General features: G+C 37.2%; 1 protein-coding gene across 7 annotated transcripts in view; it reads left to right on the top strand.

Moving 5' to 3' along the window:
• The window catches only part of LOC124593671 (zinc finger CCCH domain-containing protein 13-like), a 234,343-nt gene that overhangs the window by 136,785 nt on the left and 71,629 nt on the right, over nt 1–25,929 (top strand). For all 7 annotated transcript variants that reach the window (XM_047131957.1, XM_047131959.1, XM_047131958.1 and 4 more), the window contains exons 10-11: nt 12,767–12,896; nt 14,076–14,261. In XM_047131957.1, coding sequence (XP_046987913.1) covers nt 12,767–12,896; nt 14,076–14,261 — 316 coding nt within the window. The remainder of the gene's footprint in view (nt 1–12,766; nt 12,897–14,075; nt 14,262–25,929) is intronic.

Genomic DNA, 25,929 nt, shown 5'->3' on the forward strand with positions numbered 1-25,929 from the left:
AGGGAGATTTCCTAATCGAAAAGCAGGCAAAAGGGAACTTTTTTATTAATTTATTTGTGTCCTGAGATTGCTTCAGTTTATTATCCATCTTGATGTGTAGAAACTTCACATACAGCATCTCATCCAATGTACGTCCATTTCTCTCTACTTCTGTTACCAGTAAGTCATTCTTATTTGTTTGGAGTGACATAACATAAATTTTTGTAACAGCCCTTTTACATGAGTGATTTTCTCATTTCAATCAACTACTCTTGGAAAGTGAGTCTACTGCGGCACCCCGCAATTTAATTCTAGTACTGAGTCTTGCCTATTGAATCACCATTTTCATTTACAGATCAGTACCAGAACTGTGTGTCTTGTGAGAGCTGTCTGTTGTGCAGTTTTTCACATGAATGGTAAAAGGGAGGTTAAGAGGGATCATCCTTTTTTTAAAAAAATCTATATATGGTAACAGAATGTAAGAACAAGCAGTGCTAATAGACTATGTTATTCATAGCGGATGTATAGTAAATTCTCCATACCATTGAGAACTGTACGAGTAGCAAAAGTGTTCTCCATCAAGACATCTGTATCTATTTCCTCTCAGAATAATTGGATGTTAAAAAGCTATGTGTACATAATTTTGTAGTGTATTTGTATGACAAAAATGTCATAGGTACGTCGATGCCCATCTATGGTCCGTGAAGGTCTTGTCACTAGCAGTATTTGGAGACGGTGGACGGACTGCTTTATGATGAAAATTGTTTACTGATTTTGCTGAAAATATCATCCATTTATATGAATACAGTTGTAGCGTCTGCATGTCAGTCTGTAGTAATAAACGGCTATCCTAAATTACTTAAGGCAATTGCCTGGATGGTTCTTGAGAAAAAGGCATGATCGATTTCCTTCTCCATCCTTTCGTAAACAGAGCTTGTGCTCCATCTCCAATGACCGTGTTGCCAACAAAATCTTTCCTCCTTTGGGTAAACCATTTATGTAGGTCAAGAACAGGAATCCATCAAGCACCAATCTTGTGGAAAACCATATTTAGTATTTCCACATTTTGAATTGAGTCTTAGTCCTGCTGTATCATTTGCTGATCTGACCATCTATTTTCGATTGTTGAGTTAAAATTCTGTCTGTTCAAGGAGAATATCTTTAACACCATATCATTTTAATTTTCCTAGAAGAATTTTATGATTCACACAAAGGTGTAGCAAGATTATGAAAATGTCATGGGGTAATTTTTCTTGCGTTAATTCTACTAGAAGTGAATTCATGAGAATGTAAATAGAGATGGCTTTACAGAAGCGAAACTGAAATCATGTTAAAAGGCTGTTCTCAGGAAGAGGGTTCAGTATTCTGTTTTATGTTACTTTTACCAAACATTTTTGCATATCTCCTAATAAATAGATGTTACCATCATGTACTTCATTATTTCAGGAGACGCACCTAGTCTGGTGAAACGGTTACAGAGATAATTCAAGGGGGTGTGGGTGGGGGCTGCTACCAACTCTGCACAAGATTTTAGGACTTTGGTTGACATAACATAATAGTTACAAGAGTTACTTCTTTCTAGTGACTTAATAATTTTAGTATCAACACTAACAGATCATTTGGGAAAACTGGTGACTGGCAGTGGAGTATCCAATGCCTGCTACTGTCAGGAAGACGTCAGTGAATTTGGGGCCTGTGATTTGAATTTAATGTCATCTGCTTCATTGCTACTGTCTTCAGAGATCGGAACATCACTTGCCTTATCAAGTTTGTTTATGTCATGACAAATAAATGCTTCAAATTGTCTTTGCGTTGTTCATGGGATTTTGAATTTTCTGTGTGCTGTACCTGATGACTGTCTTTTTGATGACATGATGAAAACTTTTACAATAATAGTTGTAGTGCATTTTTAGTGTTGTTAGAACTAGTCCCCTTCATTGAACAATGCTCTGTCTTTGTAGCACAAGGTGCCCAGATGCTGGATATTAGCCATTCTTTCTCTCAGCTTTCACTGGGATTGCTCCTGACCCATTGTAAAGGAAAACGGTATTTAGCCTTTTTTTTTTAATGACTTCATGTTCATTGTCAACTGTACTATTTTATTTTGCTGTTACAATTTCAGCATTTGTGCCATTTCAAGCACCGGCAAAGACGTGATAGATTGTATTAAGAATAGTGTAATATGAGATTACAATGTAACTGGACAGATAAAAAATCTACTCATCAAGTGGCGGCAAGAGAACACACATATATAGGTATTTCAGTTTGCAAGCCTTAGAAGTCAGTGGCTCCTTCTTTTGGCATAAGGGTTGAAGGGGAAGGAAGCGAGGTGAAGGAAAAGGACTGGTGAGGTTTTTGGGATCAGGGGAGACTTACCAGATGGGATGAGAAGGAAAGATTGATTGTTGGGGACTGTGCTGGATGAGGTTTGAAAACCTGAGAGCTTAAATGTGGACGATAGGATAAGATGCAAAACAGAGATTGCTGGTAAAACATCATGCATGGGTTAATAAGAGTGAAAAGCTAAGTGCATTGTGTGTGGTAGATGTGGCAGCGGGTGACAGAAAATAGACAAGACAGAAAATGAAAGATGTAGAAAACTAAAACAGAGGCAAGAAAGGAATAGGTACTGTGAAGAAATTCAGAGACTGAAGAAATTAATGTAAATTAAGGCCAAGTGGGTGACAAGAACCAAGGACATGTTGTAGCACCAGTTTCCACCACAGGAGTTCTGAGAAACTGGTGTCTGGGGGAAGAATCCGGATGGTGCATGTGGTGAAACAGGTGCAGAGGTCACGATTGTCATGTTGTAGAGCATGCTCTGAAATAGGATATCGTGTGTTGCCAGTATACACCCTCTGCCTTAGCAATTCATTCTGACTGATAACTGGATCGTAGTCATGCTGCTGTAAAAGGCTGAACAGTGTCTACATACATGATATGTTGTTTTACAAGTGGCTCTCCCTTTGATACTATATGTTATGCCAGTTACAGGGCTGGTATAGGTGGTGGTAGGAGGGTGCATAGGGCAAATGTTGCAGCAGGGACGGTCACAGGGGTAGAGCTGTAGGGTAGGCAGATGGGTACAGGAGCATAGGGTCTGACAAGGATACTGTGGAGATTGGGAGGGTGATGAAAAGCTGTTCTAGGTGTGGTGGGTAAAATCTCAGACAGAATGGACCTCATTTCAGGGCATGATTTTAGGAAGTCATGGCCTTGTCGAAGTAGCTGATTAATGCATTCAAGACTTGAGCAAGGCTATGACTTCCTAAAATCATGGCCTGGAATGATGTCCATTCTGTCTGAGATTTTGTCCACCACACCTAGAAAACCTTTGCATCATCCTCCCAATCTCCGCAATATCCGTATCAGACCATATCTTCTTCTGCACCCATGGCTCCTACCATGTGACTGTCCCCATTGCAAGACTTGCCCTATGCTCCCTCCTACCACCACTTACACCATCCCTGTACCTGGCGAAATATATACTATCAAAGGGAGAGCCACCTATGAAACGACACGTCATACACCAGCTGTTTTGTAAATGCTGTTCGACGTAATACATGAAAGAGTATAGGTAGAGGATGATACTGGCAACACATGGCATCCTGCTGCAGAGCATGCTCTACAATATGACCTCAGTGCCTGTTTCACCTCATGTGCCATCCAAATTCTTCCCTTAGACAACAATTTATCAGAACTCTGCATGTAGGAACTGGCACTACAACATGTCATGGGTTCTCGCTACCCACCTGGTCTTAAATTTACTTTAACTCCTTCTGTTTCAACATTTCTTCATGGTAACTACTCCTTTCTTCATCCACTTTAATTTTCTACATATTTCATTTTCTGACCTGTCTATTTTTTGCTGTCCCCATTGCACCTCTATCCTATATAATGCACTTAGCTTTTCACTCTTATTAACCCATGCGTGATGTTTTAGCAGTAATTTCTGTCTTGCATATTACCTTCAGGTTCTCAAATCTTGCCTGGTGCAGTCCCCAACAGTCTTTCCTTCTCATCCCGTCCGGTAAGTCTCATCCCGACCTGGGGTTCTGGGTGATTTTTCTGAACTCCACTCTTTTCTTGAACCTCTCTAGTCTTTTCCTTCACCCGTCCTCCTTCCCCCTTCAACCCTTTTGCCAGAATAAGGAGCCACTGGCTCTGAAAGCATGCATATCATTAACTTTGCTTTGGCAGGCATTTTCCAATTTCTAATTATGTTAGATATACAATAATAAAATGTTGTACATTTTTCTGTTCTCTCCAAAATTTCATCCATGATGTTTCCTGTCTTGGTTAATTTACTTATGAGACACTTGAAAGCATCTACATCTTTAATATTTTTTTGTTACAACTTACATCCTTCATTTATCATCTGCTTTTGATCCTTGGCAAACTCTTCTTATGATGTTGTCCATGACTGTATTAAGAAGCACGGGTGAGAGCACACTTTGTTACCAAACCGCTCAGTTCCTTCTAAACCATTCTGATTTTTTTTGCCAACTATTATAACATAATTCAGGCATTTTTTGTGCATGTTTCTCATTCCCAGTTGCATTTCTTTTGACAATTCCAGTCTATTCAGACCTTGCCACATCTCTTCCCTTCTAACAGTGTTGCAAGCCTTTTAGATATGTATGAATGCAACTGTAATGTCTTTTGCAAATCCCCATTTCTTTTCTTCAACCTGTCTGGCTGTAAATATGGCATCTATAGTTAATCATGCAGGTCAAAATCCTTTTTGTTGTTCTTTTGATTATGGTTCTATATTATTTGTGATTTTCTATAAAATTATCTTTTCATAAATCTTCATGCCATGGCACAGTAGTGCTATTCCTCTGTAATTCTCACAGGGCACCTTGTTACTCTTCTTAAGGATAGGTACAATAATTGCTTTTGTCCAATCATCAGGGATGTTTCCATGCGCCCATGTTGTTGTTGTTGTTGTTGTGGTGGTGGTGGTGTTCAGTTAAAAAACTGGTTTGATGCAGCTCTCCATGATGCTCTATCCTATGCGAGCCTCTTCATCTCTGAATAATTGCTGCAACCTACATCTTTCTGAATCTGCTTACTGTATTCATCTCTTGGTCTCCCTCTATGGTTTTTACCCCCCACACTTCCCTCAAATACTAAATTGGTGATCCCGTGATGTCTCAGAATGTGTCCTGTCAACTGATCCCTTCTTTTGGTGAAGTTGTGCCACAAATTTCTTGTCTCCCCAAGTCTATTCAATACTTCCTCATTAATTACATGATTGACCCACGTAATTTTCAGCATCCTTCTGTAGCACCACATTTTGAAAGCTTCTATTCTCTTTTTTTGTAAACTGCTTGTCGTCCGTGTTCCACTTCCCTACAAGGCCACATTCCAGACAAATACCTTTCGAAAATTTCCTAACACTTAAATCTATATTCAATGTTAACATATTTCTCTTCTTCAGAAATGCTTTTGTTTCCATTGCCAATCTACATTTTATATCCTCTCTATTTCGGCCATCATCAGTTATTTCGCTGCACAAATAGCAAATCTCATCTACTACTATAAGTGTCTTGTTTCCTAATCTGATTCCCTTGGCATCACCTGATTTAATTCGACTACATGGCATTATCCTTGTTTTGCTTTTGTTGATGTTCGGCTTATATCCTCCTTTCAAAACACTGTCCATTCTTTTCAACCACTCTTCCGAGTCCTTTGCTGTCTCTGACAGAAGTAAAATGTCATTGGCAAACCTCAAAGTTTTTATTTTTTCTCTCTGAACTTTAATACTCCAAATTTTTCTTTGGTTTCCTTTATTGCTTGTTCGATATACAGATTGAAAAACATAAGGGTAGGCTAAAGCTCTGTCTCACTCGTTTCTCAATCACTATTTCCCTTTCATGCCACTCTGTCTGGTTTCTGTACAAGTTGTAAATAGCCTTTCACTCCCTGTGTTTTACACCTCCTACCTTCAGAATTTCAAAGAATGTATTCCAGACAGCATTGTCAAAAGCATTCTCTAAGTCTACAAATTCTATAAATGTAGGTTGACTTTTCCTCAACCTATCTTCTATGATAAGTTGTAGGCTCAGTATTGCCTAGTGTTTTCCTACAGTTCTCCAGAATGCAAACTGATCTTGGTATGCTTCTACTAGTTTTCCATTCTTCTGTAAAGAATTCGTGTTAGTATCTTGCAACCATGGTTTATTAAACTGATAGTTCAGTAATTTTCACACTTGTCAGCTACTGGTTTCTTCCGAATTGGAATATTACTTCTTGCACACCAAATGGAAGAGTTCTGGCATGGCTCAGACTCTCCCAAGGCTATCACTAGTTCTGACAGAATGTCATCTACTCCCAGGGCCTTATTTTGACTAAGCTCTTTCAGACCTTAGTTAAATTCTTCTAGCAGCATAATATCCCCCAATCTCACCTTCATCTACGTTCACTTACCTTTCTATAATATTGCTTTCAAGTTCATCTCCGTGTATAGGCCTTCCATGTACTCCATCGACCTTTCAGCTTTCTCTTCTTTGCGTAGGTCTGGTTTACTGTGTGAGCTCCTTACATTTATACAGCTGCTTCTCTTTTTCCCCAAAGGCTTCTTTAATTTTCCTCTAGGCAGTATCTATCTTTCCACTTGTGAAATATGCTTCTGAATCTATACATTTGTCCTCTAGCTATTCCTGTTTAGCAGTTTTGCACTTCCTGCCAATCTCTCTCTCTCTCTCTCTCTGTTTTTTATGTTTGTATTCCCTTTCACCTGTTTGTTATGCTGCATTTTAAAATTTTCTCCTTTTATCAGTTAAATTTAATATCTCTTGTGGTGTCCAAGGATTTCTACTTGGCCTTGTCTTCTTACCTATTGGATCTTCTGCTGCCTCCACTATTTCATCTCTTAAAGCTACCCATTCTTCTTCTACTGTATTCCTTTCTCCTGTTTGTTCCCCCCCCCCCCCCCCCCCCCTCAATCATTCCCTAATGCTCCCTCTGAAACTCCCAGTAACATCTGGTTCTTTCAGTGTATTCAGGTCCATCTCTTTAATTTCATCACTTTCTGCAAGTTCTTCATTTTTACTCTACAGTTCATAACCAGTAATTTGCTCATGGTAATGTCTTACAATTTAAAATCTGGTTCTGAAATCTCTGTCTTACCATGATATAATCAATATGAAATCTTCTAGTGTTCCAGGTCTCTTCCATGTACACAACCTTCTTTCATGATTCTTAAACCAAGTGTTAGCTATTATTAAATTATGCTGTGTGCAAAATTCAACTAGGTGGCTCCCTCTTTCATTCCTTTCCCTAGTCCATGTTCACCTACTATTTTTCCTTCTCTTCCTTTTCCTACTATCAAATTCCAGTCCCCAATCACAATGAAATTTTCAACTCCTTTAACTACCTAAATAATTTCTTTTATCTCATAGTGCATTTCTTCAATCTCTTCATCATCTGCGGAGCTAGCTGGCATGTAAACATGTGTTAATGTGGTAGGCATGGGCTTTGTGTCTCTCTTGGCAACAATAATGCATTCACTACAATGTTCATAGTAGCTTACCCCATTCCTATTTTCTATTCATTATTAAACCCACTCCGGCGTTACCCCTGTTGGACCTTGTATTTATAACCCTGTAGTCACCTGACCAAAGTCCTGTTCCTCCTGCCATTGAACTTCACTAATTCCCACGGTATCTAACTTCAACCTATCCATTTCCCTTTTTAAATTTTCTAACCTACCTTCCATATTCCACAGTCTGATCCGTAGAATGCCAGTTTTATATCTCCTGATGACGACATCCTAAAGGGTACTCCCTGACTGGAGATCGGAATGGGGGACTATTTTACCTCCAGAACGTTTTACCCAAAAGGATGCCATAATCATTTTAACCGTACTGTAGAGCTCTATGTCCTTGGGAAGAAATTACGGTTGTAGTATCCCCTTGCTCTCGGGCATTCACAGTACCAACACAGAAAGGCTGTTTTGGTTGGTGTTACAAGGTCAGATCAGTCAATTATCCAGACTGTTGCCCTGCAACTGCCAAAAAGACTGCTGGCCCTCTTTAGGAACCATATGTTTGTCTGGCCTCTCAACAGATACCTCCGTGTAGTGGTTGTACCTACAATATGGCTATCTGTATCGCTGAAGCTCGCAAGCCACCCGAATGATAGCAGGGTCTGTGTTTCGTGGAGAGGCCATGTGTCCATATTATTATCATTATTCTATACAACCACTGAATTCCGGTGGGTCTCGCGGCTTTGATCATTTCCAGTGTGATTTCATCCACATCAGGAGCTTTGCCATTTCTAATATGGCTTTCTCTACATCCAACATTTGCAGATCTTCTCTTTCTAATTCCCGTGTAATGGTATGCTTTCTTTTTTCGCCCTCTGTCTCACTATGTGTATTTGTTTCAGCTTGTCCTTCAAATAGTTTTTGGAGGTATTCTTTCCATACTTTCAAAATTTCTTTTTCCTCCCATATGGGTTTTCCTCCTTTGTTGATGACTTTTGAAGTCTCTTCTTTTTGCTTCACCCTATTACTTAATATGCAATATAATAGCTTCTTTTGAGCCTTAAAATTCTCTTCTATTTCTTGTGTGAATTTTGCCTCACGTTCAGTATGGTAAATCTGTTCACTAACATTCCAATAATAGAAACCACTGATATTTTAAAAAGAACCTATTTAAACATAGAAACAACGGGGTAGCCACTACTGCTGAAATTATCAAGTTACTACAATTAATCTTGTCTTTCAATTACTTCAAATGGCAATGAAATATATTCACAACGAGATGATATCGCCACAGACAGTTGTATTGCTAGCACACTGGCAGATATTTTTGTAAATAATATAGAGAAATTGCTCTTTGAAGAATGTATTAACGCTGATAGTAAGACTTTTTTATAAGAGGTATGTTGACGATACCCTTGTTCACTTTAACAAGATTGCTGAAATCGAGAGTAAGTTATTATGGTTCAACAGTATAAATCAAAATATTGCTTTTACTATGGAACTGGAAAAATAATGATCTGTTAATTTGTTTTTGTTAGACGATAAATGAGTGACAGTGGCACCTATAAATTTGGAATATACTGGAAACTAACCTGCATTGAAATAATAACCCATAAAAGCACCACAGTTTGGCCACCCGGAGATACATAAGAAAGCCTGTATTCAGTCCCAACAGAATCATTAAGCCTTCCTTTAGGTTGAAACGAAATTTCCATTTATATGTTCTAAAACATGTAGTAACTCATAATGACTGCAGTGCTGATTTGCTAAGCAAAATGCATATCATAAAAATACTGAACAAGAACAGCAAATTAGATAAAGAAATATCGTTGACATGAGAAGCAGGCAAAAGCAGGAGGGTGGATTGCTTTGCCTTTTGTAATGCTCGGTTAGATAAAATAACCTACAATTTTTGTAAAACTAACTTGCGAGTTGTATTCCGCATATACAACAAAGTGGGGAAATATGTCACATCATCCACGAGAACCATGTATACGATCAGAAATTTACAAAATCAGATGGTGAATGTGAAAGTTTCCGTGTGGGGTAAATGGTAGACATTTTTCTGCTAGATTCAGAGACCGCACCAACATAGCCAAGAATTGTATATCCTCATATAGTCTAAATCCGTGAAATTACTATTGTACCACCAGCAGCGTTCAAAAAGTACTGCATAGGATGGACAAAGGAAACTAATGGTCACTTTAGAAGACATTGAGCTTTAAAGTTCCTGCCGAGAGCAACCGGAAAATGCACTCATTGAAGAAGCGGGCCTTAGGAAAAAGAAATTTTTAGAATGTTTTTTAGGCATGTAACCCCCTGTTGTGATGTACCTGGCTCAGCCAAGGTTACAGTAGATAAAATGGAGCACCATGATTGGTAGTGTACTGATTAATAGTTTATCTTTGATGTATGTACATCTTATGCTGTTATCTCTGCCCTACATTGCCTGATTTTAAATCTGCATGTTAGTAACAAATCTACTTGTGCCATTAATGACAGCCAATGACTATTACCACAAGAATATCACAGTCCTACAAGTAAATTGTTTTTACTCTTTTTCTGTGACAGAGTGTAACATCAAATGTTGTAACTGTGTGAATGTTAATCAATTGCAAAAATTGGTTGTATATACTGTTAATATCAAATTATGTTTTTCTTGATATGTTCTATTATGTCTTTGTAGGCACTTAAAAAGGCACAAATGCTAAAATAAAAGGGTACAGCTAAAAGAAAACATGAAGTAATATAAAAAAAAAAAAAATTATAGACTCTATTACAAGAAGCAAATGGATTCACAGTGTTGTGAGAACACTTTTTTTGAAAAAGTTAAATCTCTTATCTACTGTGTGTGCATAAAAAATTCTTCCTATTTTTCATCCTATAAATTCTCTCTGAATAATGTAACTAAATCGGCGTTTAGAGTTCTGTGAAATTCTGTGTTTTCCTTCTTCATTAATCATGACCAATGGGGATGGTTTATTGCTGATATTTTATCACTATGGTCAGATAAACAATTTATCATGAGGCTAACATCTCCATGAAAGACATTTGGCTTTAGAAATAAATTTCCACTGAGTGTTGCGTTGTGTTCTCGTGTTCTTGTTGGGAATGATACTGCAAGGACCAAATCAAATTTGGATATGAGTAAGCCTAGGAGCTGTCTGAGATGAAATTAAAATAAGTATTGAAATCTCCACATATAGTCACTTCCTAATTATCTGTACTAAGTTTTGTTAATACCCTTTCTAACTGAATAATTAAATTTAAAATGTTTCCTGTTAGGGACTTACGGAATGTCAGAATTATTATCTTGTATGTTTACGAGTCTATCACTGAAGTGTAACACACAAAATGCTGTTAACTGTGATTCTCATTCAGATCTGTGGTTCTATACAGTCACTTTCCCTACAGTAATGTGATACAAGATTGTACTCAACTAGACATGTCTGCCCAATTTCTGTAACTTTGCTCTGATGTCCTGAAACTGCATTTTGTAGGTCCAGTGACATTTTTAGAGGTATAGAATGAAACATGTTAATTTGTTTAAGGTTGTGAGTGACTGCTATATTGTGTAGCTCTTCACTAATAATTTGAGAATTGTGCGTGAGGTCTGAAACAAAAATTAATAATAATGACAATAATAATAATATTGCTCTCTTTCCACTACTGGAACCCCTCTGAAAGTTACCTTCTTGGAATGACCTGCATGTGTGTCACTACATTCCACGTTATCACATCTCAAAACAGGATACTTTCTGTGATATCTCTAATCTTGGAAACAACCATAAGTTGGAAGGAAAATAAAGGAGTTCAACAGACAAAAAGCATTCCATTTTTTGTGAAGAAATTATAGATCCTGTTCAACTTTTTAATAGTGCTTTTTTTTCATGGTTCTTCCTTTGTGTATTTGTGATACACAATTTCACGGCCATTGAAGAAATCATCACATTGTCTGCTTGATTTTTCTTCACACGCATCACCCTTGTTTGGATTTTGTGGGCGGGGAATGCTTCCATGTCATGAATGAAGTTATTATAGTGTTGAGAAACTTGAGATATGTGTTGGTGTTGTCCAACTTGACCTGTGAAACATCAAAATTAGTTTTTTTGGATTATGCCAACATTGGGCTAGGCAGGGACTTCAGACACTCTGTACATGTTCGTGTCCTCTGATAAAGTTGAATGCATGGAATTTTGCTAGTCTTTCATAGAGTCAGACAGGACCTCCCATTATCTGATTCAGCACCATCTCATCAGTAGTTGCACTGTGAGTTGTTTGTGACAAACAAAATTGGTAGCCTCTCTCCATTGATGTACAGACAGCCATTTTGAACCACTTCATTACTTGTGTTTCACCAGTTCCATTACCTACCAAGCCTTGCAAGGTGGTTTTCTTTGAGAACCAGCAAGCTGTTGATTGAAGCATCAATGCTCTACACATTCATTCATCTCAAATGAACTAAAAATCTGGTGAATACATTGCACAGCACATCGCCAACTGCAAGCAATCAGTGAATGACTCACCTGGTAGTGGTGCAAAATTCAGGCTTCCTTATGAAGGCCCCTCACTTAGCAGTGGAAGGTGCCATTAGTAGTTATCTGGCTCAGTCCTTTATTTTCATAACTCCTAATCAAAAATAAAAAGCTTTCAGTTGGTAGCAATGTTTTGCTTTAATGGAAGAGCTTCAACTGCACAGTTGAAAATTCAACATGTCAGGGACATGGCTTAAAACTTTCAAAACCACAAGACATGCATGCTTTCAAATACATAATATTTCATTTACTAGGAACAAGTAGTGGAAATACATGTTTGTAACCTTCTTCATTTTAAGATATGAATATTTTATTCATAGTATAGGGAAAGTGAAAAGCAAATTCAGCTGTATAATGGGCAGGCCATCTGCATTGAAACATACTTGCATACAAAATTACATATCACAATATTACTATACCATTGTTACATTGTGTGGCAGTATTTAAGGTATTGTGTATTAATATTACAATATTGGAGACAATGAAACTGAAAGCATATGTGGTACAGTATCTTTGTATCTGCAGTACAGGCGAGTTAGAATAATACAGGGGAAAAAATGTTGTTTGTACTCCTTTGTCTGATTTTGTTCAAACATGACATTGTATCCCCCCACCTTCTCTCTCATGGATATATTGTTCAAACAATGAACAAAATAATGGATAATCTGGGTTGGAAGATAAAAAAAAGTGTAACAGACCAGCCAACTCTCCTTCCTTGCAAAATTGTCTGCTGTACTAATACCTAATATCATATTTGCAGGCCGTGATGACAGATCACGTTATGGTGAAGGTCTAGACAGAGGCCGTTATGAGGAAGGGGCAGCCACAAGAGATGATAGATTAGTAGACAGGCGTCTGGATCAACGAGGTTATGGGGAAGAACGTCGAGGGTATGTAAAATATATCACATTTTTTTCTATTTTGAGTAATTTATGGGAATGAATTCAGAAGTTTTGTGCAGTTAATTGTGAACAGAAAAGCAAAAAGCACTGTTTTTGTCTTTCTCTTGCTATTTTAAAATAAAACTGTGTATATCTCATTTTATGAAGAAATTAAACAATGGAAAATCTAGGATGGAATGTAACAATTTAATGAAGAGGAATGTTGCTGCTTACCATATAGCAGAGATGCTGTGTCACAGATAGGCACAACAAAAGGCTCCCACAATTAAAGCTTTGGGCCATTGGCCTTCATCAACAATAGACCACACACACACACACACACACACACACACACACACAGTCTCAGACAGCTGAAACCATAAAACAATGAGTGTGGTTTCAGTTGCCTTAAACCATAAAACAATGAGAGTGGTTTCAGTTCCTGAGACTGTAGTCGTGTGTGCAAGTTGCATTTGCGTGAGTGTGTTGTTTATGAAGAATTTAATATTTTGGCTTTTGTTGCAGTTTACATACAAATTATTTTGTAGTCTGTTATTGCCTTAACATTCTTAAAACATTTCCATCTCTGTTTTGCTTTGATCTGAGTGATCTTTGTGTTTAGTTGAGGGACTGTGGATTCTTAACTGCTTCAAGATTTTATAATATCTATCACATAAAAAGATATTTCCCCTTTACTAACACAATAAAATCTAGTTAGGTGGGAGACTGATTGGAAGAATGGTTAAATTGTGACTTCATTGTTAACTTGTGTTAATGGGAATTTTTCCTCTATTTCAGATAATTGTACTAATTTCAGTGAAGGATGTTGGTACTACTTAACAGAAAAACTATTTGTTTCAATAATGTTGATTTTGTGTCCAACTTTTACAAATGTTTCAGCTCCTCCTTTTTCCATGTTAATTATACATGAAAATGATCCCTTTGGTTACAGTGTGTTCAGAGAGGGACAGAATATTTCTCACTTAAGAGTTTTCCTCATTTTCTAGGCATACAGTAAGCCTTGTTTTTCAACCAAGGTTCAGTACATCCATAATTGAAGACAAACATATCTCATAATGAACATCACACTGTATGACACACAGTGTTGCAATGCACTATTTTGCTGAACTGTATACTCTTGGAGAATGAACCATCATTTGTTTGATGAGGACTTTTATTTGTAAATAGGCGGCGTGACACAGGTTTAGATACTCTGCGTGGCCGGGAGCTATGGGAAGGACCACGTACTGATCGTGATCTGCTATACGAGCGAGATGATCCACGACCTACTGGCCCAACAATAAAGGGACGTGACTGGGATGCACCAAGAGACTATACTGAGGGACGAAGGGAATGGGATGGCCGAGGTGGAAGGTGAGTCACAAAAATTAATTTTGTAATGGTAGTTTATTTAAAGCTTTCTGAAATATATTAAATGTACTTGTCCTTTTTGTAGTTAGTTAGGATAGCTGCATTTTTGCAGTGCAATTAATATATCTTTAAAATTTATTCTGATATTAGTGGTCAGTTGTTCATTGGCACAACTCATTAATAATTTCAATTTACATCTGCATACGGTGCAAACTATTGTGAAGTGCTTGGTAGAGGGTACTTAATTATGTACCACATGTTAGGATTTCTTCCCAGTGCAGTCACATATGGACGCTGGAAGAATGACTGCTGAAATGGTTATGTGGCTGCTGTAACAAGTCTAATTTTATCTTTGCAGTCCTTATGGGAGCATTATGGAGGAAGATGAAATATATTTCTAGATTCTTCACATAATACTGGATCTTATAACTTTGTATGTAGGCTTTTGTGGGATAATTGGTGTCAATCTTCAAGTGTCTGCCATTTCAAGTTTATCAGCGTTTCCATGGTTTTCTTATGTTAGTCTGACAAACTTGTCATCATTTGTGCTACTCTTCTTTCTATATTTTCAGTATCCTCTTGTTAGTCTTATTTGATATGGGTCCTACAGACTTTTACAATATTCTAAGATGCAATACACAACTGTTTTGTAGGCAGTTTCCTTTCTAGACTAACTACATTTTTCCAGTATCCTGCCAGTGAAATGAAGTCTGCCACTTGCTTTATGTATGACTGTATCCATGTGATCATTGTATTTCATATGCCTTCCAGCTGTTACACCCAGACATTTGCCATACAAATTCCAGTTGTAACTCATTCATATTATAGCAATAGGGTACTATTTTCTTTGTAGACCGAGATAATAAGATCCATATAAGTCACCCAGCATTTTTTAAAAATCTTCATCGTAAATTTTACTTTTGGTACGCTCTATGTAAATAAATCAAATGAGTTGCTGAGCAGTGGGCAGGTACTGGGAACTCCTGACAATTCGTGGCTCAGCTCTTTTCCTGTATGTAGTTAATAGTGATGTATCCTTACATAGTAATGTATTCTGTCTTGGATCTTCCATTTATATATATTTTCTGCCAATAAACAATTAAGATTTACTGTATGATTTGAGTTCAGCTTGCTGCTTGTACCAATTGAGGGATGTTTATTGGATATTAATTTTGGGTGTTAAATTTTGATATAGTTATTCCATGCTCTCATTGCTAAACTGACATTAACTACGATGAGCACCATGTGTTTACTATATATCATTTTAATAGTATTGTCCGTTGGTACCTAATGCAGAAGGTGAAGTGCTGGTTGATCTGTAGACTGATGTCACAAGGGCTATAGCACCAAGGAGTTCAGTTTAGGCCTTTATTTTACAAAGGAATGCCGTACGGAGTTGTGCAAAATTAATGACAGTAACTAAATTGCTGACATACTGTAAAGTAGCTGTTAGAGTGCAGGACATGGCTGTGTTTTTCTCTCATCTGTTCACAGGTGGGAAAACACACACATTACCAGGAGAGGAGGGGGAGGGGGGGGGGGGAGGGGAGAATTTATTGTATTATCCAACAAAGCAACTGGTTACCTGGCCAGGGTGGTAGTACCAAGGAGAGGCAGCAACTGCATACGCTCTGGTATCCTTACAAGTGGATGTTGCCCCATGATACATGTCTGTATTTCAATGCCTTGCGTAGCACAACCAATAAATGTAGGTGTGCACTTTGGCATGACAATACTGTTTGGTCAATATCATTTAACCAGCATTTATTCACAGAGTAATATTTATGAATCCATGTTACGTTTAAATAAATCACTGACCACTTTCGTTCTTATGCCTCATATTCTCATAAAATCTAATATAATTTCCCTTTTTTGGGACTACGTCATCTTGTTTGTACATGTTAACTTGTCTATTGAAATACAGTTTAATAACAAATTTCACATTGAGAACAATTAAATTGGTAGTTTGAAGAGGGGAATGAATCCAAAACCTCCTTTTGTGACATAATACAGATAACTGTCTCTCATTCTTATTTTTAATTTTGTCTTAACCAGCCCGTGGTATGAAATTCTTTACATCGAGCTCCCTCATATCTCACTACCTTGGAAAGATGAATTGTATCGTCCTAAAGAACGTTCCACGATATTAAAATCTGAGGATTTGTACCCCTCTTCAAACTGATTATGGTGTACGCATTAAAAATTTATATTACAGCATCAGAAATAGTTATATTTTCACAAAACATTCATGATAGAACATATACATAAACATATTACTCAAAGGTTTTGAAATCATTATCAAAAAATTTTACTCTGAAAATCATGTCCTATACTTTCACCATCTCCTGCAGTAGCTAGTGTTGCTCTCTTCAGCACTTCCTCATATAATCGTCAGTACTCAAAACAAAAGTACATAACTATCTTTCATATGACCTGAATCTTCTTGTCTTGTTTTGGGATTGTCCCATACACCATATCAGTTGGTATGTGGGGCACTCCTATGTTGCCCTTTTGCAGCAGGAAAGTGTTTTTCACTGCAGCTTCAATGAACTCACAAGGGAATTGCCCAATCTGACAAGTTGAAACCCGTCTGGAAATTGTTAGTACAGGAAGCATACACCGAAAGAAACTCGGTGTTAGAATTTTAGCTGCTAAGTCATACTGCTAGTATTAAAAAATCCACCAAATTTGTAGCTCCCCAAGTGAGCGGTGACTGGTGAAATGTACAGCTTTGCCGTATCTGTAGCAGACAGCACATGCGCAATGTGGTGAGCCCATTCCTTGGTTGGCGGCACAATAGTAAACAGGTAACATGGCACAACACGATTGTAATTTGTAAAGTGAATTTAAGTTTCCATTGATAATTTCTCTGGCACAGTCATTCACAGTTTCTATTCACTTGAATTTCCAGCTCATATTCATAATAATTTCATAATAATTGGCAGTTGTCTTTGCGGTATCACTAAGTGTTAACAATGGAGGTTAATTGAATTAATTTTCTTTTTGATTTCTTGGTATATGCTTGCTAATAGCATCTCTGTTGGTGAAGGCTCCAGAGTTCCACAGTAATGAGGAATCCAATTTCTATTTCCAACCTGGAAAAAATGAAATACAAAGAACGTGAAACAGTCGAAATCACCTACTTCTGAAGACTTACATATGTGTTATTTATTAGTTAATTTCGTGGACATTCATTCCAGTGACATTTCGTTAGAAATTGTGTGAACAGTGAAGAAAGAGGAAATAACTCAGACAATCCTGTTGATTGTGGTTTGAACACTGATTGTTGTGTTAATTAAAGTCCACAGCAAAAATAGAATACCTACCAAGCCCAAAGAAAAAAAAAATACTGTAATAGCTTTTAGTGAGAAAGAAAAAACCTGTAAATTTTTTGGTTAAATGAAGGAGGGAGAAAATGCTTAAATTTAAGCAGTGTGCAAAACTAGTTTCATTTTGTAAAATCTGTATGTGAATGTGAATTGTGTAAATGGAAGAAACATTTACAAGAAGTACCAAATGTGCTCCAAAGTGAAACTCGTGAAAGTGCGAAAGAAAAAAATTCGAAAGATTTAAACTGCTCATGAGAGTCACTGCACCATTATCAAGGGAGATCGACGAGACTGGGTGCTCTAAATTGCAAGGGTGATGAATATTACTGATTTCCAGGCTTCTTCGAACTGTTTAAACAGATTCAGGAAATTATACGGAAAGAGGAGTCCAAAAATTATGAATTTTGTCTCAGTTAAACGTTTAGAGGAGATTTCATTAATAGATACTGTAGAAAAATTTGTAGCTGGTGTGAAGATGAAGCTTCTTATTATCCCATAAAAGCTATATATAAAGCTAATCAGTCACGTTTCATGCAAACCACACTTTATCATTTCAAGCGAAAAAACACGGGATTGTTTGTGCAGTCTGTGAGTACTATGACACATGTGTATACAGTGATGTTAGTGATTCTTATCAGTGGATTGCTGTTTTCACAGATTTATCTCTGTCTTCATGAACATCAGAACAAATTAGGACCAAAATTTAAAAAAAGGACTGTTTACTTGCAAAAGTCTTGTAAACAATGTAGCAAAATCTGGAAAAAATAGAAGAGAATAGCTTTCAGTGCTACATCTGAAACATCTCCTTACCTTGCGTGGAAAATAATTAATTTCTTTGCCTAAATAAAACTAGCAATTTCTGTGAAAGCCTGAATGCACTAATTTTTCTTTTATCAAGTGTGTCTGGTGTAATGAAAACGTTTGTTTTCTTCACATTTTGTGACAACTACAGCAGATAAACAAGGAACTGTTTCTTTGTTAGCAAAATATACATCATTCACAAATTATGATAACAACTGTGCTACAGGAAGTGTTATAAAAATTTAATGGCAACAAATTAAGATCCCTGTTGATGGAACACCTCTGTAATATGTAACATCATACACAGCCTTGACTTTCTTTGCCCTGCTAGTTATTTGTGTAAGAATTGCATCTAGAACAGTTTAGCTATCAATATAAACTGCAGGTTATTCAAAAAAGTAGTGATTTGAGACATTTTTGGTTTGGTTTAAGTGCTGGAAAATTCATGTGTGTGCATTTCACACTTCACGCCATGTGGCACTATTTTCTTTTGTCACGGCTGTGCCTCCTTATTTGCTACATCCTCCTAGAAGAGCTGCATCTGCTTATTTGCCAGTTCAGACAAACGGGGTGTGCATTGCTGTCATAAGTGGTTCTTCATACGTCAAAAATGAGTAATTTTAACATTTTTTCGATAATACGGTGTCCTTAACAGCAAAAGTTTTGACAGTGCATTTCATTCAGTGTATTCTTCCTGTGTTAAAATTTTCAGGGTAGGTTTCAGTGTGTCAATTTGGACCATTCTCTTGTCAAATGCTTTTCAATAACATTTAGGTAAGAACTATTTTAACTGCATGTATTTCTAAATCTAATTTTCCTACGTGGAATGTTTCCCTCTATTATAAATCAAAATTGAGAACTTTTCCAGAGACTTTGTAGTCTTCCTGTAGAACTTGGGCCACTGGTTGTTTAATATTTAGGATACTTTCAGCAGAGATTTAAGTAACATTGATATCTTCCTTGAAGATTGAATCAAATCATTGTATTGTTGTACTGTTTAAATTCTGTCTAGTCATCTGATTTTCCTTCTTGTAGTCCCATAATTGTGATTACGTCACAGAAAGTACTGATAAATCTTCGTAAATTACCCAGTACCAATCAAAGCAAGGAGCCAAGTGCACTAAAATGTTGTTGCGGTTTTGACTTCTGGAGGCATCATTGAAAAGGTGAAGTTCTTTAAACTCAGGGTCCATGTTGCATATTTTCAACCACAGCATGCAACATACTTCATCAGTCCACATTTATCTTCTTCTGCATAAACATAGAAATTGGCAGAATCTTCTTACATATAATGTATGGGGAACATTTCCTGAAAACATTTCCTGAGAACATTTCCTGAACAGGTTATTTTGGTAAAAGAAGGTTTTGCATCTAGTCAAATACAAGTGCTCCAATCTTCGAGACATTATACGGTTCCCTATAAGACATCTACTACGCAGTGGGCTCAGAAGAATATAAATATGAGGGATATTATGAATATTTCATGCTCACTTTATCTTTCGAGCCCACAAGCAGAATTGAGATAGATATAGATCTTCTCCCACGCTTAAAGATTAACCAGTATGTTAGCTACATTTTGTACTCAGTAATGTATAACCTAATATGCACAGAATGGAAATTCCCTGTGATCCTTGTTTTTCGTTGCAAAGTATTTGAATTATGTGCAGTGGGGTACTTAATTACAAAATATTGCAATAACTTTGACCACCACCATACACAGGTCATTACAAAGCTGACTAATGACATGAGGCAATGAGTAAAATCAAAGTTTGTACCAAATAGTTTATTTTTAATCATTTGAGAAAGATTGTAGGGCAGCCAGTGGGCATGTGACATTCTCTTTGACCTTGGTTTCCAGGCTGTGGCCTCAGATTTTCTTTGTTCGCACAGTGCATGTAGCATTAAGAGAGAACCTTACATGGGGAGAAGCGCTGATGTTATCGTAGAAAACATGGGAAGCTCCCTGCAGGGAAGTAGGCCAGCATTTGATGAAGCCTGTGTGGGAGCTGTTGCAAGAGCTAGCAAGTAAGCTTACAATGAATCTTACTCTGTCTTAGATGGGCTTTACCACTTGCTGCACTATATTTGACTCCCACAACAATAGAAATGTGGGCTGTTTCAAGAAGCCTAACCCCACATGCAATGTTTAATTGTGATATGTCTTTCCTGACAATTTCAATGAGTTCTTTAGTCGCAGCTGTCTACAGATTTGGAGTGATATCAGGAATTTTGATGTGTCTCTTAGTATTCCAGCCCCACAATCACATACTAATAAATTTGAAGTCCCAGTTTCTGTCCGGTGTGCAAATACAAAAGCCGCTATAGGTTTGATTTTTTTTTTTCTTTTCATTGCGGCCAAAAACTCAATCAAATTTCTGCCAAATTGATTGAAGATTTCAACTTCACCTCTGTCATTAATGTGTAGTCACACTGGTTCACATTGCACTGAATTATGTCCATGGTGTTAATTATGCCAATAATATTTACTCAGATGCGCACTTTAGCTGATCCCTCGAGCATTACAAAGCATTAAGTGAGGGTAGCAGTAACATGCAGTGTCAGTTCATGCAATTGCTTTAATTGATTACAAGTAACTCAATTTGTCAAAATTTGTGTAATTATATTGACACTGTCTTTTAACTTTTAACCACAAAGTAACTGTTAGTTTGAATATATGCAGATGTACCCATGAATAGCACCATTCATGCATGCGTTTACCTTCAAAGTAACTATTGCTGTTGTGAGTTTATGTAATGGTTTTTCCACTGAGTAGTTTCCCTAACCAGCATTCCATCCAACCAAACCAATTACAACTTTACCTGAAGTTGCTCACATCTTTGGTAGACTATGCATGGCTTCTTTGAAAAGAATAGCTCAATAATGATCAACTTTAACTAGTAGATAGCACTGTGTTCAGTATACTTGTAAATAAAAGCACATGTACCATGCTGACTTAAAGATCACAGAATTGTTAAATGTAATTGAGTCAGTAATGGTTGAAATATATTTATATTTTCAATGAAGAGATGCTCTTTCCACACAGTATTTAAAGCCAACATTGGTAATGACTTTAAACAAATAATAATAACCATCATAATCTTCTTCATCATCTGACATTTAACAGGCTCTGTTGACTAAAGGCTTCCTCCAGCCTCTTCAGACATTACTATTATATTACAAATCTGTAGCAATATTGATCCAGGTTACCCTGCATATTTTCTCATGTCATCTATCTACTTTGCATTATGTCATTTCTACCTTATCTTATGTCTTGGAATCTAGTAAAGAACATCCTTCGTCCTTCAACCGGTAATTTACCTGGTTACGAGTCTCGCCCACCTCCCTTTCATTGCCATTACTGTCATAGTTACATATCCAATTCTAGTGAATAAACTGATTTGTTTGTTTCTTTTCCTGTCCTGCACAACAATTTTCTATGTGCAGCCCTCCATTGGTAACTGAGCACATGTATTGTTTTGTTATTTTTCTCATTTGCAACTGCCAAAAGTCAAACTGGTAATACAGACTGATTATAAGCTTTCCATTTCAGAAACTTTGAAAGCTTCACTTTGGAAACTCTTATTTGATTTTCCAAAAGAGCTCCAGGATGCTTTAATCTTTTGTCCATCTAGCTGCTGTCTTCATGTCCTTAAATAAAAAAATACTCATCAACTGATTCTATGATTTCATTGTTCATTTGTGCTAAATTCTTTTTATTTGTTGATTATAAATTAATTGTCGAAGTTTATATGCACTTGGGGCAAAGAGTAAGGGTTATTTGCAAATACCTCCCGAGTTTCAGAGACTACTGCACAAAAACTACAAGACAACAGCAAAATGACACATATAAGTGGACAGAACATCTCTAGAAGTTTCAGTTTGTAATATGCACCATGATGTAGTAGTTGTACAGGGGGCACCCCTGTCAGAAAATGTAGACAAATCATTGGCCCCATATTGTGGCATTAAATTAGTTTGTGCCTGCAGATATACATCCCAACAAACAGATGTCCAGAGCAAGCTGCAGTCATGCCTTCTCATGCAGTTAGTGTCAGGGACTTCAATTAAGTGCAAGCACGAATTGACGTTTGCCACTTCACAAATGGTGCTATGTTGAGCACGTGTAATGTGAGCTAAATACTTGGAGAGCTGCTCTATGCAATATTGTTGTTTTGGTCTTCAGTCTGAAGACTGGTTTGGTGCTGCTACCCATTCTGGTCCATCACAAGCAAGCCAGCATTCAAGCATTGTTCTTCCTCTACAATTTTTACCTGTCACACTTCCTTCCATTACCAAACAATTTCTTGATGCCTCAGGATGTGCTCTATCATTGGATACCTTCTTTTAGTCAATTCATGCCATAAATTTTTTTCCCAATTTGATGGAGTATCTCCTTCTTAGTTATTTGACGTAGTGTTCTAATCTTCATCATCTCCATCATTATTCTGAAGCATAACATTTCAAGAGATTCTAATCTGTTCTTGTCTGAATAGTTTGCTGTTCATGTTTCACTTCCAAATAAGGATACACTCCAGATAAATATCTTCAGGAAAGGCTTCCTAATATTTAATTATATGTATGATGTTAACAAGGTTTTCTTTATCTTGCCGTTGCTAGCCTGCATTTCATGTGCTCTGTGCTTTGGCTGTCATCGATTATTTTGCTGCCCAGGTAAAGGAACTCGTAGACTACTTTTGGTGTATCATTTCATAATATAATTCCATCAGCATCACCTTGTTTAAGCTGACTATATTCCATTACCCTTTTTTTAATTTTGTTGATGTTAATTTTATCTCTTTCGAGACACTATTCATTCCATTCAACTGCTCTTTCAAGTCCTTTGCCATACCTGGCAAATTTTCAATGTCATTGGCAAACCTTAAAGGTTCCATTTCATCTCCTTGAACTTTAGTACCCTATTCCAAATTTCTCCTCAGTTTCCTTCACAGCTGGCTCATTGTACACGTTGAATAATGTTTGGGACAGGCTTACAACAAAGTATCACTCCCTTTTTAACTACAGCTTCTCTTTCATGTCCTTTGACTCTTATAACTTTTCTCTGGTTCTTGTTCGGTTTGTAAGTAGTCTTTCGCTCCCTGTATTTTATCCCTGCTATTTTCAGTATTTCAAAAAGTGTAGACCAGTCTGAATTGTCAGAAGTGTTCTCTAAATCTAAAAGTGCTGTAACTGTGGATTTACCTTTCATCAGCCTATCTTCTAGGATAAATCATAGGGTCAGTATTGCCTTATGTGTTACTACTTTTTTCTGGAAAACAAACTGATTTTTCGTAAGTTTAATTTTACAAGTTTTTCCAGTGTTCCGTAAATCATTTGTGTCAATATTTTGCAACCATCAAACAATGGAAAATTCAGGATAGAATGCATTTTGCCACCGTACTTTATTAAACTGGTGGTTCGGTAGTATTGACAGCTGTCAGCATGTTCATTCCTTGGAATTATTACATTCTTAATGAATTCTGAGGGTATTTAATCAGTCTTATATATATCTTGCACTCCACATGGAATAACTTTGTTATGGCGGACTCTCCGAAAGATCTCAGTAATTCTGAGGGAATATCATCTACTCTGGGGCTTCTATTAGGCCTTTTAATGTTCTGTCAAACTCTTCTATCAAGATTGTATCTCCCATCTCATCTTCACCTGCCTTGTCTTCTCTTTCTATAATATTGTCCTCAAGTTTGTGCACCTTCCGCCGACCACTGGCGACAACATCGATGTACTGTGGAGACCTCACGCCCCACGTGTTGAGCAATTCGGCGGTACGTCCACCCGGCCTCCCGCATGCCCACTATACGCCCTCGCTCAAAGTCCGTCAACTGCACATACGGTTCACGTCCACGCTGTCGCGGCATGCTACCAGTGTTAAAGACTGCGATGGAGCTCCGTATGCCACGACAAACTGGCTGACACTGACGGCGGCGGTGCACAAATGCTGCGCAGCTAGCGCCATTCGACGGCCAACACCGCGGTTCCTGGTGTGTCCGCTGTGCCGTGCGTGTGATCATTGCTTGTACAGCCCTCTCGCAGTGTCCGGAGCAAGTATGGTGGGTCTGACACACCGGTGTCAATGTGTTCTTTTTTCCATTTCCAGGAGTGTATATAGAAAAGTGGATTTGGTTTTGCACTGCAAGCATATAAGGCCCTAAAAAGTAGCATCATCAAAGAGGCGCACTGGAAGTTTGAACACATTTTTCTGGCACTCAAATTATACCTGAAACCTTTTATTATGCCTAATAAATGTTTATTAGTGCCTTGAATAATTGAAATAAAAAGATCTAGTAAATAGGCAATGAGACTGTCAGAAAAACTTGAAAACTATGAGAAGGAGCCGTTCTGCTTTTATCGTAAGTGTTCATCTGCATAAAACCCTTCTCATTTGTAAAAAAAAAAAAAGAAAGAGAGAGAGAGAGAGAGAGAGAGATCATAAAGAATTCAATGAATAATAGCTTCATATTTTTTGTACTTCTCAAAATTGTAAATATTTACAAGTGGAAAATGAAGACCTAATTTTTGGATTCAATTGTATAAAACATTTTTCCAAAAATGAATCAGTTTGCTTGAATCATGCATCAAGTGATGTAAATTTTCCAATCAATATTGCAGAGATTTTAATACCTAGGTGTTGTAACCTGTGAATTTTTGTCTTAAAGTTATTAGGGAAACGTGTGAAATTGGTTGGTTAAACATCTAAGAGTTTTAATTTTGTATTTAATCACACTTAAATGTAGCCTACTACCTTGGTAAATACGTAACCACTAGTTTCACAGAGAAAATTCACAAGATTCACTGTTTATAGAAAATATAATGGCAACAGATTGTTTCATTATTGTGAGCCTTGTTTGAACAATCAGTATTTCAGTGGTGTGTTTGCAGCACAGTGAGTGGGTTCTCTTGACTGAGTGTGGATTGTTAAGTGATTCGTAAGACCATCAAAGTTTGTAATCTCATTTACTAAAAATTGTTTTGATTGTGTCTTTTATAGCATACATCTCTTATTAGATTTTTTCATTGGTATTATACATTGTGTATAATTTCATTCAGTAGCAATTTGTCTGAAATTTGAGCAGATTATAATTTGCACTTAGAGGCCAAATACATTATTTAGTTACTGATTAAAGATGGATGCAGAAGGGAACAGCATACCCTCCTGCTCAATTGGGCAATGAGATAGTGGAACAAAGTGTCATGTCTTTTTCTTTGTCAAAAAAGCTGCTTCAAATGGTTTGCGGATTTTAGTGATGAGGAAAAAGAGTTGTTGGTCCGACGTTCTGAAGCAAAGCTGGACAATACATCTCAAGTTTGCCTACACCATGAAGCCCTGTTATTGACACAATATGAGAGGTTACAAAAAAAATGCTTCAATCCCTTTGGGAAGGTGAATCATAATGGTAAGGCACGAATTCGCACTCTTGATACTGAAACAGCAAATAAGGCTTCTGATATGTTGAAGAAGCAGCTTGTTAATAACATAAAGCCAGGTCCGGCTTGCAGGACTACCTTAAATAAACACTTGGACGAAG

The sequence above is a fragment of the Schistocerca americana genome, chromosome 2, assembly GCF_021461395.2.
Source record: "Schistocerca americana isolate TAMUIC-IGC-003095 chromosome 2, iqSchAmer2.1, whole genome shotgun sequence".
Taxonomy (NCBI): Eukaryota; Metazoa; Arthropoda; class Insecta; order Orthoptera; family Acrididae; genus Schistocerca; species Schistocerca americana.